The sequence below is a fragment of the Psammomys obesus genome, unplaced genomic scaffold (assembly GCF_907164565.1).
Source record: "Psammomys obesus unplaced genomic scaffold, mPsaObe1.curated_primary_1811, whole genome shotgun sequence".
Taxonomy (NCBI): domain Eukaryota; kingdom Metazoa; phylum Chordata; class Mammalia; order Rodentia; family Muridae; genus Psammomys; species Psammomys obesus.
This window is the reverse complement of record NW_026592118.1, coordinates 42,091,305-42,107,520: the sequence shown is the minus strand read 5'-3', so window position 1 is coordinate 42,107,520 and position 16,216 is coordinate 42,091,305. Positions and strand designations below refer to the sequence as shown.

Here is a 16,216-nt window from a genome sequence, read left to right as displayed (position 1 = left end):
AGTGGAATTGATGAAGTCAACAGCTGCTGGAAAATATTTCTCCTTAATAGCCCTATCAACATGTGTTTGCTATTAGTCTAGTAAGAAAAAGAGAGACATCAAACAAACATCCATGCCAGCCTTTGCTAAAATTTTCACCAGAAAAATTCATGCTTCCCAAATCATTTCAGTTTTAATTTGAATTTTTATGTGTACAGTTGTTTGCCTACATGTATGTCTGTGTACCATTTGCATGTCTGGTGACCACAGAGGCTAGGAAAGGATGTTGAATATCCTGGAACTGAGTTACAGATGTGTATGAGTCACCATGCTTATGCCGCTAATAAAGCTTGGGTCTTCTAGAAGGGCAGAGAGTGCTCTTAACCACAGAGCTGTCTTTCTAGCCTTAAAATTAATGTTTCAACACAGAATGTTTAAATGAAGACTCTAGATAGAGTTCTGATTGAGAACAGCATCGTGGAGAAATGAATGACATAAAAGAAGAAAACAAACAACAAAGATGTTGTAGAAAACGCTACACTTCTTTTTAGACTTGGTTAGGAGACTTCATGGTCTTAATAGTGACGAGGGAGTCAACTCAACAGGTCACGCCTTCAAAGGCCCCTGGACAGTTTGAGAAAACATATCCAACAAATGTTAACCATTACGGTAAAATGCTTGTCTTCTGAAGAGTCAGATAAAATAATTGAAATATGCTGTGAAAGAGAAGGGAAGAAATCAAGGTAGAAATTAGAAGAAAGGACTCAGTTAAGGAAAACATGGATGACCTCTCTGGTGACATTGAGGCTTGAAGGATGGGAAGGGGTAATGGAGGAAGAGAAAGCAACTGCACATAGTCTTGTGATCAGACAGGACATAGCCTACTCTTGGAATGGAAAGGGCATAGACGTGTCTGGAGCACAGGCAGTGAGGATGTGGTACAAAATGAGGCCAGAGAAATGGGAAGGGCCTGGACCATATAAGACTATTCAGGTTTAGGTAAAGTGATTCAATTTTATATGGAATGTAATGAGAAACCATAGGAGAGGCATAAGCTGTGTAGTGTGTGTGTGTGTGTGTGTGTGTGTGTATGTGTGTGTGTGTGTGTGTAATTGCTAATAAAGCAGCAGACTGCCAGTTGTAACTCTGCTGTTTTTAAAAGACATAATGAATGAGATCATGGACATCTTCCCTACATACAACCCAGAAGTTGCTATCCATTTGGTGGTCTCTCTGAAGGACACTCCAGAGCATATAGAGTAGCACTGTATATACCGTGCTATGAATATGACCATGCACAGCAGACCAGGAGGGAAAGATTGGAAACGAATACATCAAGCAATAATGGGAAAAGCATATAAATATTTAGCAAAATAAACTTTAACATACATAGATAAGCCACCAAATTAAATCTCCCTCCCTCCATCTATCTATCTATCTATCTATCTATCTATCTATCTATCTATCTATCTATCTATCTATCTATCTTCTAATCTATATTTTATCTATAGAATCTTCTATAATTGTGTAGTGGGTCTTTCTATATTGAATGATTTGTTTGTTTAATTTTTTTTCCAGAGCCTTATATAAAGAACTACAGAGCTCAACCCTATAGAAAGAACTACCGGCAGCTAAGGAATAGTGTGTACTGGAAAAATAGCATTTCCTGGAGAAGAAAACACATCAATAGGTTAACCAATACCAAATGGTCAGAAAGAAGATATACGAGTAACATTTTAAAAAAGGAGCAGCTTACATTTAGGAATATATATATATATATATATTCTCTATATATAATTCACAATAAATATATATGAACATATATTTTAAATGCATATGTATGGATATGAATAACAATGAATGACAAAAAAGACCATCATTTTGAGAGATAGAAAGAAGGGATTGCTTATGGGAGGATTTGGAGAGAGGAAAGTGAAGAGAAAGATATAATTTATAATCACAAAAGAAATAAACAAATAATAGATGTGGTGCAAAGGATGGAATCCACAGTCTCACGTGTGCCATCCCTGGCACTTGCAAACCCCACACCTCAGTTGCTTGAGACAGAGTCTCTGCACACCTCAGGCTGGTCCTGCATTCTAGATCTTGTTGTTGTGCCCTCCTGATTGCTAGGGCCTGTGCAACCTGTGCAGAACAGACTACCGTACATCTAAATAAGTATGTTCTGAACAGAACATGTTCACTGTTTAATAGTCTACGTCAAACACACATACAATATAGTCACTGTTCTAGACTTTGATTTGGTGATGGTTTCGTAGGTGGAGGATAACTAAGCAGCAAAATAAGAAATGTCGAGAGAAAGGCAATCCTACACTGGCGATAATGACACCTGAAGTCAAAAAGAACTTTAAAAGCTTAGTCAGCTTAAATACACAGCGTTACTGGAGGTAATTTAATGGTATTTGGATAATGTCCAAAGATATTTCTTTAAGAAATTTAACTGTAAAAGAAAGGAGATAAAATAGTTAATGGGTGCAATGGTTTTCAACCTTCCTAATGCTGTGACTTTTTAATACATTCCTCACGTTGTGGTGACCCCAACCATAAAATTATTTTCATTGTTACTTCATAACTGTAATAAATCATATTGCAAATATTTTTAAGTTTGGAGATAAAAGTTTGCCAAAGGGGTCGCAACCCACAGGTTGAGAACCAGTTGGTTAGAGGAAACTTTGCCCTCAAGGGAGGTTTTGAAGTGAGGAGACTATATAATGAAAATAGCCTAGAAAGAATAAAGTGAAATTAAAAGATATAGATAAGGAACAAGTCTCTTGAGACTCTGAACTAAATTGTATGGCAGAGTAGGTAGATAGCATCATGAACTCTTTATATGCTGTAATTTTTTGTTTATGAAACAGGTTTCTCTGCATAGTCTTGGCTGTCTTGGAACTTGTCTGGTAAACCAGGCTGGCCTTGAACTCAGAGGTCCAACTGCCTGTGTCTCCCAGTTGCTGGGAGTAAAGGTTTGATTTAGCTTAGCGGAAGAACACTTGCCTAGCAAGTGCAAGGCCCTGGGTTCAGTCCTTACCTCTGGAAAAAAAGAAAATGAAACAAACAAATGCACAAGGTAACTGGTAAAAGCTTATTTATTTTTAAGTCCTTATAATGAAACTTAGACTCTACCTACTGAGGCTCCTTATTTTTTAAATTAATTAATTCTTTTATTAATTACAATTTATTCATTTTGTATCACAGCTATAGCCCCCTCCTTCATTTTCTCCCAATCCCACCCTTCCTCCTTCTTCACCTCCCATGCCCCCCCCCATAGTCCACAGATAGGGGAGGTCCTCCTCCCTTTCCATCTGACCCTAGCCTATCAGGTCTCACTAGGACTGGCTGCATTTTCTTCCTCTGTGGCCTGGTAAGGCTGCTCCTCCATGGCAGCTCAGTGTCCAAATGGATTCCCTAGTAAGGGGAACAGAGGCTGTCTGTGACATGAACTCAGTGGCTGGCTCTTTGTTCTTTTTTTTTTAGTTTTGTGTGTGTGTTTCTGTGTGTGTTTCTCTCTCTCTCTCTCTCTCTCTCTCTCTCTCTCTCTGTGTTTATATACATGCTTGTGCCCAGAAAAGGTCATCAGATACCCTGTACGCAGTTGTGAGCCACCTGACATGGGTGCTGGGAATTGAACTCAGGTCCTCTTGAAGAGCAAGAAGCACACTTAACCCTTAAGCCATGTCTTTAGCCCCAAGCATCCTTATTTTTAAGCCCTTAAAAATGGTTTTGATAAATGTATGAGAGTAGTTTTACTTCTATATTTAAATGCCAAGTGTTTTTATTTGCATTCTAATTGCAGTCTGTAATGTCGATCGCCGCCTGTTCTTGGCATAGACTCACCTTGCTCTCTACTTTCCATCATTATCAGTTGCTAACTGTATGAATTCATGCCATTGTTCAGTGAAGAGAGCCATGTCTTCATAATCTGGACTTTGTACCTTACTAGCTGTGCGGATCTGAGTGGACTGTTTGACTCTTTGGGTCCACGGTTTCCTAATCTCTATTATTGGAATGATATGCTAAAACACACTGCTGAGGACTGATAGAAATGTGCCAGTGAATACAGTTGAGGTGCATAGACTTGCAACATAGGAGTTATCAAATTTTAACTACTCTGGCCTAACTGTTACTACTACTTACTTGACCTCTGCTCACCTGATAAAGTTTTTTGTTGTTGTTTTTAAATAGATGAAAAGATTCTGCAAGCTCATCGGAGCAGGAAGCCTTAGGGCGCTGAAATCCCACAGAGCAGGATGGAGGAATGGAGGAAACAGAGGCTTGGAGGATTACACACAGGGTTGGAGAAATAGCACAGTACATTACCTATGGGGACTTTAGACTCAGTGTCTCTGTACATCTTGTTGTAAAATAGTGACAGTTTTACAGACTGTTCTAGTTTTAAATATTTTATGTATACAATAAAATAAGTATCAGATAGACATCAAAAGTAATTTAATATTTTAATCAAACATTCCCGTTCTATTTTAAAGCAAAATTAGCAGCAACCCCACAAAATAATTAAATTTACCTTGTACAAATTTTAATTTTATATTATCATGTATGTGTAAATTCTTTATGCCTTTTTAATTATCGTGTTCATTATCTTAATTTAGGAAACTATATTGAATTTTTTATATTCCAAGTATATTATAGAGCCCTAACTACATTTTTTAAATATACAGCCAATGATTTTGAATGTCTTTGCAATTTATTTTTGTATATTTCTGATATGTAGAAATTTAATACCTTCTTAATTCATAAATCAAATATTTTCTTTTGTGGCATCACTTTTTTATATTAAGGGTATATTTCTTCACTTCTTATCCCTTCAAAATATGGACAGTTTGAAAGATAAAATGTTTGAAAATCAGCACTAATGTTGGAGAAGGTATGAGTGAGCCATTTAGACTGAGTCCTAATTCCACGGGTCTACATATCTTTTTAGGCACCTGGGAATATATAAATGTATGATATATGAAGCTGTTTATTGTCAAGGTAGAGCCAGAGTCTTCCAAAACCTATAATTGTTTGGATACACAATCATCGACCTGTGCCATGTGTGTGGCTGAACCAAGCTCCAGTGTGGTTTTGCTCATATGTAGTCAGTCAGACACTCACACCACAAACACAGCAGGTTAATTCACTTCTACCTAAGGACACTTTACTCATTCTCTCTCAGCTAAAAGTCTCATGTCTGTGTGGACTGAGCAGTAGTCATGGTGGTGTGGGCATTTATGACCAGGTGTGTACAGTAGAAAGAAATACATGGCTGTTAACATGCAAAATTGCTAGGTGACCCTCTTTCGTACTTTCTCAGCGAAGAGAGGAACCCTGTAATGTTCATGCATTTTTATTTTTCAGCTGAGAGAAATTAGAGATATTTTTAAAAACAAAATTGATTTTGGAAGCTGTGGTGGTTCAGTCTATTTGTCAAATTGACTGGACCTTGGGAAGTCCAGATATCTGATCAAACGTTATGCTGTGGTTCCTTTAAAAGTGGTTTGAATGATATTAATATTTAAATAAGGCAAGTTACCCTCCTTCACATGGCAGACCTTATTCAATCAGTTGAAAGTCTAAGGAGAACAGAGGCTGGCCTTCCCTCAAGTTAGGATGAGGTCTTCCTGCTAGAATCCTTCTAACTGCTACATCAGTTCCTCTCACTATTTTTTTTTAATTTTTTTTAATTTTTTAAATTGGAAAACTGGATATTAGTTTGTCAGGCTTCTGAGCTCAAGTCCCAGTACCCCGCTTTACCTTCTAGAGCTTGACAGTATCCAAAACCATGAAGGTGAGTCCATTTGACAAATCTTTTGTTCTCTGTTTTTATTTTGGTTTCTCTCTCAGTCTCCATTATTACCGTTTCTGTCTCTGTCTTGTGGATTCATGCCCTTGGAAAACCTCAAACCAGAAATCCAAATGTAAATTTAGGTGGAACCTGATGACAGTACTAATATCCACTACATAAGGTTATTGGGAATGAGGGTAATGGATAATAAATCACTATTAAATACATTGCTAAAAATAGCTTTATTTTTAGATAGGAATTGTAACTAAATTATCTGAAGTAATCCATAAATAGCAATGACTTTTAGCAGAAATATCTCATTTAGATGAATTTTTAATATATGAGACATTTACTATCCTCTAAACATACAACAAACATACAAATACACATTATATGCACGTTGACTGCAAATAGACGCACACACATACACACACACAGATACTTGTTTAACTGTTAAGCATCTTTTTATTGTGCAGATTTAAAATCTTTATAGGACATGCAGCATAAAAAAGTGTAACATATATCAGTAAGCATATAAAATTTCAGTAACCTTTTGGATCAGCACTTGACTTACATGAGACTGAGCATTTAGGAAGAACAGACATGTCTTGGGACACACAGTTTACAGACTGAATCACAGAACAATTTCCCAAGTGATTCTCCTTATATAAAGATAAAGAATATCTTTACATTTTAAAAAGTATGTACTATAGTACATTTTCAGTTATGTACACAGTTTAAAAGTCAAACTGTGTCCATGCCAGTGTCTGTTTTAATGCAAACAATCAAAGTAGGTAGCAGGTTGGTAAAGTGTCAGCAAAACTGAGGGAGAGAACAAAAGTCAAGCAGAATTCCAATCAATGTATGAAAATGAAAAGAAAAGCTTATTTGGAATTTTAAAATTACCTCTAAGGGCAGAGCTGTAATGTGAGTGGGGAGTAGAAAGCTTTGGGTGTCCCATGCAGGCAGCTTCCTGGAGGACTCAGGTACACAGGTGAAATTCCTCAGTTTGGGTTCAGAAGAACTTGAATTTATTCCAGCAAGAACATTACCTCAAGCTTTTGCCACCACCCCTCCCCCATCCTCCCTCTTAACAAAAAGGTGCTTGGATTAGGCCAAAGTCTCCTGGCAGGGGGAGGGGCCAACTGTCACAGCATTACAGACTATTGCAAGTGCTATGCATAGAAGGGGTCCTGCTTGCCACAGCTTTGGCAGTCCCGTTTTGGCGGCCTCCTTTCCGACGGCCCTTCCTGAAGGCCCACTGATCAGCTGAAATGGGAGCACAGTGTGGAGTGAGCCACTAAGCCATCCCAGTGAGAGAAGGCTTAGATTCAGGATCTTGAAAATAAGTTAAGATGAACAGACATGATGCCTTCATTCAGATGTTGAGAGGCAGGGGAAGCTGGCTTCTACTCCTGCCAGCCCAGAGAGGGCTCCGCCTCATCTGTCTGCTTCAGCTTATCTCACTGGGTTAATGTTGACCAGGCTCAACATAGAGAAAGATGCTACATGACCAAGCACAAATATCAAATTCAACAAGTTCTGTATCTCAGAGTCAGAGACAAGTACAGAGAACTAGCAAGTAGATTTTTTCTATGTTTTGTTTTTAGGAAAGCTGGCATAATGAAAGTGGGTGAGTTAGACCCTATTTGAAAAGAAAATATGAAAACTTAAAAGGCACCTAGGTCTTCTCAGTATAACAAATACTCAGGCACACAAAGCAACAGGTTAATGAGTAAGACATTCTTGCTATCATGAGCTTAAAGATTATGGTCTCCAACTTGATGGTGGTCATGAGATTCCACTAGATTGTTAAGAGTGTTGAAAGACAATTACCTCCTCAGATGGCTGGGAAATATCAATTTAAAATCTGCCTACCTGTTCTTAAACACGTGACCATATCTATCCCAGAATTCTTCCTTTTCTATGACATCTATGGCTTTAGAGTAGGCAGTTGAGGTTGTTGGTTCTTTTTCCCTGTCTCCTAATTCTTCCTATTTTTTTTTTCAAAATATCTTTCAACAATAGGTTTATATTTTTGCCAATGAAACAATGATCCATATACAAAAAAGAGAGGGAAGGAATGGGTTAAAATATCCCAGACTGTCAAAAGTAGGAGCAGAAGCTCAGAAGAGAGAAGTAGTACATGAGAAGATGAAGGGAATGACTTCTTTGTTCTGGACTGACACAAACCATTCATGAATTGCTGCTGTGATAGCAATTTGGAACTTGCAATTTGGCACCAAGGAAATAATAAGGGGGAAAAAAACCCTTCCATCCTTGAAATGTCACTCATATTTCTTTCTGCATGTTGATACGGATATTGCTGAATATCTTGCCGATAGCTTCAAAGAGTGGGTCGCAGAAAGTGTGGACATAGATGGAGTAGACGCGGCTGATGCACTGGATCTCAATCAGGAAACTCTTGATGCACGGTACAACGGCCCAGATGTGCAGGAAGGAGAGGATGGCAAAGTAAATGCCCCAGATGAGCGCCATCGGGATGCCAAAGATGGTGGACAGCAAGCGGTAAAACCAATACTTTGTCACAGTGAAGGTGGTGAAGCTGGCCTTCCAGATGCCGTCAAAACTGTGCGTCCCTTCTGGCTCTGCAATCACATCTTCAAAATCGATCTGAAAGGGAGCAGAGGCAGAATGTGAGTGTGAGCAGAGGAAAACAGGCTGGAGAGACACCGCTTGAGATGCATGCAAAGGTCTAGGGTTTGTGTGTCAGCCCTGTGCAAGACAATTCGCAGTTGGCGGCAGCATCTGGCTCCTTGGAACTCACTGGGAAAATGAATGGATGGGTTCTTCCCAGATCTGACTATTCCAGGGTCTCTCTTGACTCTGTCAACAGCTGAGCACTACTGGTTTTAGGGCAAATGGATACATTTAAACTTTTTGCTTTAAAGTAAAACTCAGAAACACGAGTAAGGATGGACAACATCCAGTAAAATGCAAAGAATGTGACATAATTTTTACTTCCTTCAAAGACAGTCGTACATACAGTATTAAAAACTAGTTAGCTTAAAGTCCATTATAACTTTGCAAATAGTATTAGCAGAATCCTTTCAGGAAGTAGGTCACGATGAGCTGTGAGGCATTGACATGACTGTGGGACAGTAAGACTAGAGCAGAGCTTTGGAAATGTGTGGGATGGCAAACCCTAAGAAGGAGCATGGGAATGCTGGGAGGTGAGCCTCAGGAGCAAGCAAGAATGAGGATCGGGAGTGTCACAGGCAAAGGAAACCAGACTGACCACATCAGAAAGTTAGGATGAGGCCAGAATGGATATTATTTTCCATACAGTGGTGGTCTAGGTAGATGATGAGCAGGGAAGGACAGCCACAACTGCACAGAATTCCTTGAGATGAATTTGACAACGTGTGTGTATATAAGTGCGTATTTGAGGTGTGTGTGTTTGCGCATGCATGTGACTGTGAGGGTGTGTGTATGTGTGAGTGTGTGCTTGACAAAAGCTAAGAGAGACCAGCAGGGAGATTATGGCACAGCCTAAGTCAAGATAAGAAAGTGGTCATTTAAAAAAAAAAAAAAGGAAGGAAGAAAGAAAGAAGTATGGAAGCGAGAAAGAAGAAAGAGAATGGTGGAAGGAAAAGAAACAATTGAGCAAAAGAGAAAATAATTCCTGGACATTCGTAGGACTTGATTATTTCAAAGAGAGGAGCAAAAGATGATCTTTGAACTCCTAATCTGACTGTTGGGCAGAACACTGGTGAAGAGCAGGAAGAAAATTAGAATAAAAAAAAAAAAAAAAACTAAGTTAGCAGGAAAGAGCCTCATTCTAGAAGCAGGCAAATTGAGAACATAGTTTTTGGTAATGATCAAGACAAATTCGCATCTTCCCAGAATCATGAATACTTCAGAAATCCCTCTTGGGAAGCCACTGGGAAGCAATCAACTAAGTTTGCAGTCACATAGCACTGACCACTCTCCAAATACCTCTATGCGTTGCTGAGCTGGCATTTCAGACTGATTTGGAACGGTAGGTTCCTGCCTCTTTACAAAAAATGAGATATACGGTGACTTTCTAAAGACAGACACACAGCAGTAGGGGAATCCTAGTACAAACTCAGCCCTTTTGCAATAGCATTCATTTCTAGACACTTGGTCACCTACATAGTTAATTCTTAGGCTTTATTTAAACTAAATGAAGCACAGGATTAAGAATAGTTATCACCAGGAAGGCAGGATGAGTACAGGGCAACTGCCTCCTGGTGGCTGCCCATTGAGGGGCTCTAACAGCTGGAGGGCCACAGAAATGATGGCTGACAGCTGCAATGCAGCAGAGCTCAGACTCAAGGCTAGAACTCCTTTCAGGCCGCTGCTCCGTGCCAAGGAGCCACCTTTGATTTAGCACACCAAAATGTCTTTTGGGAAAAGTACATGACACCAGTTTTAAAGTTTATTCTCTAGAACATCCTGTTTCTTGTTCTATTGCCCAGAGTCGTAATCGTATAATATGCAAAATAGTTTGGTTATAATTTTGTAAATGAAGGTAAAAAGACTTATTCCTCAGCACATTTAGAACTGGATTGAGGTAAACATCCACTTGTGTTTTCTTAACAGCTTATAGAAGCCAGACAGATAGCTCAGTTGCCAGCATAAGAGCATGAGTTTGGTCTTCAGAAGATACTTTAAAGAGCAAGCAAGCAAACAAACAAAACAGATATAGGGCCTCTCAGGCCAGCCAGCCTAGTCTAGTTGGGAAGCTCCTGAGCAGTGAGGGACTTTGTCCTTAATAATAAAAGTTGGATGACTTTGGAGAAACAACACTGATATGTCTTCTAACATTTATACCTACATGTAACCGTGCGCACGCGCACACTCACACACACACGTGCACACATGCCAGGGGTGGGGGAATACAGGCAAACCAGACCAAGATTTGGACGACGTTTCCGTCCAGCTTATTTAGAATTGTCTATTTGCAGGGTTATTATTCTTTCCAAAGCAGTGGAAAAATGAGAAATTACGATTTTTCCTTCATTTCAACTAAGATATATTCCTTTTTTACTTTTAAAAAATTTTTATTATTTTTATCTGTGAAACTGAAGAAGTCAAAATTGCAAAATTATCATTAAAATTTAAATCTGGAATCAAAGGATAATCAATAGATAGTGGTTTACGAACATCATGGGAGTACAAAGGGCAAAGTTTCATTGCCTTTATTAAATGGAAGGTCTATTACCTATTATCCCGGACATGACAATGGATTGTTCAGGTAAACAAGAGGTTGGTTTGAGGCTCAAATCTGCTTTGTTTAATATTGAACTACTTTATGAAAAAGTATTTTGAAAATGAACAGAGTAGTCACAATAATTAAAAGGCATGCTGACAGATTTAAAAGCTCGCTGCCCTTAATCCTTCTGGTAACTAATAATTTCCTCGACTGACCTCAGAGGCCATGGTATAACACGAGTACGGGGGGGAGTATATTCGTACATATGTACACATATATATGTTTTATATGTAGCATATATAAAACGTCATATATAATATATGTCATATTAACAAAGTATATTGTCAGGGAAGTTACCTAGGAACATGTTTGTATTTAAAATTTCTTGACAACAATTTCTTTAACTGCTACATCTAAGTACTTTCCTAGTAAACATATTGGAAACTTTTTCCCTTTTTAGGTACTTTTGAAAGTTTCTAGGTAGCTGCATTTTCGGTGCCTTCAAAATAAAACAAAAACAAAAACTAACACAAACAAACAGAAACCAGGAAGTGAGCACAACATGCAAACACCGCAGTGAATTTTGTGCAGGTTTTTTCTGGGACAAAATGATGAAAAAAAAATATTAACTCTAGTCAATTCATTGCTAATTTAGTCTTAAGAATGTATGGCAGTTTGAAAGACTGAAACGGAACCGGCAAATTGGCTGCACCTGAGGACAAAAGCAAGGCAGGCTGATGAAGCATTAGAGCCAATATCCATCACTGCAAAGATGCTTACTTTGAATGCAAAGCCCTGACATGTAGCAAGTGCTCAATAAACAACAGCATTGACAAATTCCTTCACCAGCTGACTTGGGTTTTCAATAGATTAGCAAGTATGATTGACACAGCCCATAAAGACTGTTAATTCAGTGCCTACCCCTCGCTCAAGAGGGCTAATCTGTGTCTGGGATCACTTTTCTCACAAGCCTCTGTGATGCCCATTCTTACTCCTTTTTGCAGATGAGGGTATTGAGGGAAGTTAATAAATTGCTCCAGGTCAGCCAGATGTTAGAGAGCAAAGCCTGACTGTGCCGTGTTCCAGTTCCATACTCCTTTTGCTTCTGCACTGCTGGGAACCCAGACTCTAACAATAGTCTTGGTGCTTAATCTTTCCTGAGGTAGAAGGGTGTCCAGAAGCACTCAAGTAATCCAATTTAAAAATGAGGTACAGAGCTAAGAGAATTCTCAATAGAGGAATATCAAATGGCAGAGAAACGCTTAAAGAAATGCTCAACATCCTTAATAGTCAGGGAAATGCAAATTAAAACGACCCTGAGATTTCACCTTACACCCATCAGAATGGATAATATAAAAAACTCAAGTGACAACACATGCTGGAGAGGATGTGGAGAAAGGGGAACTCTCCTCCATTGCTGCTGGGAATGTAAACTTGTACAACCACTTTGGAAATCAATCTGGCACTTTCTCAGACAATTAGGAATAGTGCTACCTCAAGATGCTATACCATTCCTAGGCATATATCCAAAACATGCTCAAATATACAACAAGGATATTTGCTCAACCATGTTCATAGCAGTTTTATTTGTAATAGCCAGAAGCTGGAAGCAACCCAGATGTCCCTCAACTGAGGAATGGATACAGAAATTGTGGTACATTTGCACAATGGAATACTACTCAGCAATTAAAAACAAGGAAATCATGAAATTTGCAGGCAAATGGTGGAAACTAGAAAGGATCATCCTGAGTGAGGTATCCTAGAAGCAGAAAGACACACGATACATACTCACTTATAAGTGGACATTAGACATATAATATAGGATAATCATACCAAAATCTGTACACTTAAAGAAGCTAAGCAAGAAGGAGGACCCTTAGGTAAGATGATCAATCCTCATCCAGAAAGGCAAACAGGATAGACATCAGAAGAGGGAGAAAACAGGGTACAGGACAGGAGCCTACCACAGAGGGCCTCTGAAAGATTCTACACAGCAGGGTACCGAAGCAGATGCTGAGACTCATAGCCAAACTTTGGGCAGAGTGCAGGTAATCTTATGAAAGAATGGGGAGATAGAAAGACCTGGAGGGGACTGGAGCTCCACAAGGAGAGCAACAGAACCAAACAATCTAGGTCCAGGGGTCTTTTTGGAGACTGATACTCGAAACAAGAACAATGTATGGAGATAACCTAGAACCTCTGCACAGATGTAGCCCATGGCTGTTCAGCGTCCAAGTGGGCACCCTAGTAAGGGGAACAGGGACTGTCTCTGACATGAACTCAGTGCTGGCTCTTTGATCACCTCCCCCTGACGGGGGAGCAGCCCTACCAGGCCACTGAGGAAGACAATGCAGCCAGTCGTGATGAGACCTGATAGGCTAGGGTCAGATGGAAGGGGAGGAGGACCTTCTTTATCAGTGGACTGAGGAAGGGGCATGGGAGGAGAAGAGAGAGAGAGGGTGGGATTGTAAGGGTCTAAGGGAGGGGGCTACAGCTGGGATACAAAGTGAATAAACTGTAATTTATAAAAAAAATTAAAAAAGGAACGGCTCTTGTTATTATTATCACTTTAACTCAGGACATCTGGTAACGAGGATATTTTGAGTTTTGTGTACTGATTATATTTATACTGTTCCGAACAGTATGTTTGCACAATCCTGGGAATTCAGCCAGGGACTGGCAAGCTAAATGGTAGACACAGAAACTGAGGCACTGAATGATTCAAATGAGCAGACAATCTTCATGGTCCCAAATGAAACAGCAGAGAGGCTGAAATTAGAATTCTGAGTTCAGTTCCCAAGTACTCAAACAGCCCAAGGTCCCACATTGTGTCTGTTTTTTCATTTTTTTGTTTTGCATACTGTTCTATCTCTCGGTACCCTCAAATTTCCCCTCCCTTCTAAGACTTTGGCTCGACAGTATGTCTGCATGTGTTTTGGAGAGATGTCCTTTTCATACTGCGGTCATGACATTGTTATACTTCAGCTAGGGTGAAGAAAACTGGAATGGATACTTTAAATGGTGATGTGTGTGTGCGTGCATGTACGTGTGGATGTGTGTGTGTGCTCAGCTCTGGGTGTGCATGCCTGTGTGGGGCATGCTGGGGTCTAAACTCTGATGCTCATGATTGCACACAGACACTCATAAACACTAAGTTATCTATCTCTCCAACCCTGAGGAATACTTCAAAAAGTATCTTTAGCGTATATTTTGACTTGCATTCAAAATGCGCTGAACTGAACATTGTTCTGCTAAGTGAACAGTCATACAGGGCAAAATTCTACCTCCACCAACGTAGAGTTATTTAGTAGGTTCATAGAAATATAAAGCAAAGGATCCTCAAAGAGCTGGAGTTTAGTTTAAAGTACAGAAATCAACGACACTGTTGTCATGGCTAGACCAAGTCTATCTTCTCATCAAATGATAGATGCAGGATTAGAACTCGGGCTTAGGAACTCAGTGGTGGCCTCGGCTACCACTGCCTGCCCTCACCAGATATTCCCCGTCAGTGTGGCAGCTGTGTGACCAACCAAAAAGACTTCTGGTCTTTTACTTGAGTTTAAATGACTTCTTGATCTCCAGAGGCCCTGCAGGTCCGTTTCTTAGGCAAGTATCTTTTTCTGCGAGTCTCCTGGGTGCTTGCTGTTTACATATAGCAGCAGACTGATAAGCCTTCCATCCAAACAGCCACCCCCAAGTCCCATTTTCAGGGGCCTTATCCCACTTGCCTCTTTTTGTTGTGACTGTACCTTGGTGGACGTGCAATGTTGCCCTGCCATTAATCAGGTGAACTACGTTCAGTCCAGCATTGTTAGAGCAATGCCTTATCTGCTTACTCGGATTTAGAATGGCACAGGAGTTAGAAATCTGCTTCTCTTAAAAGATGAGACAGGACAATAAACACAAATGGAGTAGGCACCCTGTGGTGTTTAGAATGAGTTGTCTCAAATGAAGCTTAGCTATTCCACCAAAGAACTGATTCTCTGTTTTGTAATCAAAGGAACGTGTTGCTATTTGGCAAATGATCGCTCTGCAGACCTACAGATCAAAGGCACGGATGTACTTCAGTAATATTTCTGTGTCTCAGTAGATGCTTTCTTAGGAGTCAACAGTTTATATTGGTAGATCTTTATAAATGATGCTAGAACACTTTTGCACAGCATTGGCTGTTTCTGAAGTGTAACAAATTCTAGCAACAGATGTCAGGAAAAGCAGTCCTGTTATGTTTTGATAATGCTTGGTTAATGCAATAAATCTCAGAAGATCCCATCCTGCTAAATGTACCTTAAGGTAATATTTTAAAGGCAGTTTTCATGTACACAGGAATAAAAGAAACACATCTTTTTTTTTCTCCAAATGTGCGCCATTTTTTTTTTTTTTGAATAAAAGACAGTGAAGAAAACTTTAGTACCTTTGTGGTTTCATTCCTAACAATGTCTTCACACTTGGTTTCAGTAGAAAAAATATTCTTATACTGTTAGTGAAAGCTGATTATTTTTGTATTAGAGCATATGAAATAACCATCAGAACATAATTAACATAATCAAATATATATGTAGGACATAACACAAAGCAGCTGCCAACATGTTTACTGAAGAGCCGTCTGTTGTCTGTCCAGCACAGTCACACTGCTTTCCTAACAGAATTGTACCCATGTAGGTATTTGGAACTGTCTCCTGATCAGAGTTATCTCACGGTTAGTTTATAATTGGTATTATCATGTTAGACTTATTGGCAAGTTGTTTGTTGAGAATATTTATGTGGCTCAGTTCTGACCAATGAGATTTAAGAGTTAAGGTAGTCTGCTGGGCAGACATTTCTTTCTTTCTTTCTTTCTTTCTTTCTTTCTTTCTTTCTTTCTTTCTTTCTTTCTTTTTTGATGTTCTTATACATTTTTTTAAATTGTAGGTGTGTTTTTTAATTTAATTTTTTATTATTAGTTACATTTTATTAACTCTGTATCCCAGCTGTATCCCGATCTCTCATTCCCTCCCAAACCCTCCCTCCCTCCTTCATCTCCTCCCTGCCCCTTTCCAAGTCTGGGCAGACATTTCAAGAAAGCTTTCTTTTAAAGATTATCTCTCTCTCTCAATCTCTATCTATCTATCTATCTATCTATCTATCTATCTATCTATCTCTATCTCTCATCTATCTCTCTCTACTTATCTATCTCTGTCTATCTATCTATCTATCTATCTATCTATCTATCTATCTATCTATCTATCTATCTATCT

The 16,216-nt window shown here is 39.2% G+C and overlaps 1 protein-coding gene across 1 annotated transcript in view; it reads right to left on the bottom strand.

Annotated features, from left to right (window-relative positions):
- Positions 1–6,224: 6,224 nt before the first annotated feature.
- Cav1 (caveolin 1) overlaps positions 6,225–16,216 on the bottom strand; it is a 33,294-nt gene continuing 23,302 nt past the window's right edge. Inside the window, exon 3 of the mRNA XM_055613016.1 lies at positions 6,225–8,416. Within this exon, the coding sequence (XP_055468991.1) occupies positions 8,075–8,416 (342 nt within the window). The 3' untranslated portion in view covers positions 6,225–8,074. The remainder of the gene's footprint in view (positions 8,417–16,216) is intronic.